The sequence below is a fragment of the Mus caroli genome, chromosome 5 (genome assembly GCF_900094665.2).
Source record: "Mus caroli chromosome 5, CAROLI_EIJ_v1.1, whole genome shotgun sequence".
In the NCBI taxonomy this organism is placed as follows: domain Eukaryota; kingdom Metazoa; phylum Chordata; class Mammalia; order Rodentia; family Muridae; genus Mus; species Mus caroli.
The window spans coordinates 107,191,968-107,193,842 of record NC_034574.1 but is presented as its reverse complement, the minus strand read 5'-3'; the positions used below and the strand labels follow the sequence as shown (position 1 = coordinate 107,193,842).

At 49.8% G+C, this 1,875-nt stretch overlaps 1 protein-coding gene across 1 annotated transcript in view; it reads right to left on the bottom strand.

The window, feature by feature from the left end:
• The window catches only part of Acacb (acetyl-CoA carboxylase beta), a 106,680-nt gene that overhangs the window by 14,243 nt on the left and 90,562 nt on the right, over nucleotides 1–1,875 (bottom strand). Inside the window, exon 40 of the mRNA XM_029477795.1 lies at nucleotides 1,186–1,306. Within this exon, the coding sequence (XP_029333655.1) occupies nucleotides 1,186–1,306 (121 nt within the window). The remainder of the gene's footprint in view (nucleotides 1–1,185; nucleotides 1,307–1,875) is intronic.

Genomic DNA, 1,875 nt, shown 5'->3' with positions numbered 1-1,875 from the left:
CAGCCAGGGCTATACAGAGAAACCCTGTCTCAAAAAAACTAAAAAAAAAAAAAGATGGCCACTGAGGATCAGAAAGGAAATGAACGTTGTTGACAGACAAATAAGAGATATCCAAGACGAGAAGAGAAAGTAAAACCGCCTGTGAAAGATGCAGCCAAAGGAAGGGCCAAAAGGAAGTCTGTGTTGTTCTGGCCAAGGAGACGATCAGGTCAAGGAAAACTGTGAGCAAGCTCTATGCATCCAAAGCACACATGAACTCTGTGCTCATGGGTGTGAGGAACCAACTAGCGGCTCCGAGAGTGGCTGGCTCTCTGCAGAAGAGCACAGAGGTGATGAAGGCAACGCAGAGTCTTGTGAAAATCCCAGAAATCCAGGCCACCCTGCGGGAGCCGTCCAAAAAGATGATGATGGCTGGGATCACAGAGATTTTAGAGAAAGCATGGATGATCAAGAAGTGGGAGAAGCAGCAGGGATGGACATTGGCAGAATCCTCGGAAGAGGGAGAAGAGGAAGGGCATGCACTCACAGCTGGCCACACTCAGAAGCTAGGGCTACCCAGTTAGCTGTCTCAGCTCTCTGGTGTCCTCCTCTAGGATACACCATTTCCTGTATCTCTTGCACTACACCTCTGTTGTGAATGAAGCATTACATCTGGAGAGGTCTCTATGCTGGTGTATCTTCACTGTCTGCAGAGGATTTAAGGTCTGTCTTTATGAAGGCGGTGTAATCAGATGTATTATTCTCAGGAGCATAAATAGCAGAAGTCTCTTCCTTGGGGGAGGGCGAAGAAACCTGTTTTCTCATGCAGCAATTTTGAGAAGAGCAGACCGAATGCTGAGGACTCTATATTTGGCGTGTGTGTGTGTGTGTGTGTGTGTGTGTGAGTTTAGATTTTCAACGGCCACGAAAAACTCAGGCGCAGCAGTTCGCAGCTCTAACCCCAGTGCTGGTGAGGCAGAGACAGGGGGCTCCTGGGGCTGCCTGGCCAGCTGTAGGCATATTGGCAAGTTCTTGAATCAGAGAGACTCTGCTCCTCCCCAAAGTCAAGTGAAAAGCGATAGATAGAAGAAGATGCCTGATGTTGATCTCTGGCCTCTACATAGGTGTGCACGCACGTGCACACACGCATGCACATGCTCACACAGAAGAGAAGCAAAGGAAGGAAGAGACCAGGAAGGCGCTCACCATGCTGATGGTGACCGTTTTCTCATAAGCCAGGGAAGCTTCTCCTGCAATCATTCCCGAGCCCCTCAGGTTCTCCACACCCAGGTTGGCATCCTTCCCAATGACATCCACGATGACGTATCTGCAGGGTTTAAACAGGGCTGAAGTCAAGGCTCCTCTCAAAACAACAACAAAACAAAAACAGGAAGTGCACATTTCCCACAGGTCTGGGGTTGGGGGGAGGGGGTTGTCGAGCAAAGTCAAACACTGGGACCCAAAACAGTCAGAGGCAAAGTGAAGATGGGGCTCAGGGCCCTGGGTATCAGGCTTCCTAAAGATTAAGGCAGATGTCGATAATGACACACCCTACCCCACATCCTACAGGAAACTAGCCTAGTCTTTGGTCTGTGGAGAGAGACCCCCCAGGGTATCTTTTTGGATAACTGGGTCATAAGATGTGAACCTTTTACTGGGTAGTGATGGCACACACGTTTAGTCCCAGTACTTGGGAGGCAGGGGCAGGCGGATCTCTGATTTCGAGGCCAGCCTGGTCTATGGCATGAGTTTTAGGATAGCCAGGGCTATACAGAGAAACCCTGTCTCAAGAAAGACAGAGTGAAAGAGAGGCAGAGAGACAGAAAGACAGGGCAGGGTGGGGAGGAAGGAAGGAAGGAAGGAAGGAAGGAAGGAAGGAAGGAAGGAAGGAAGGAA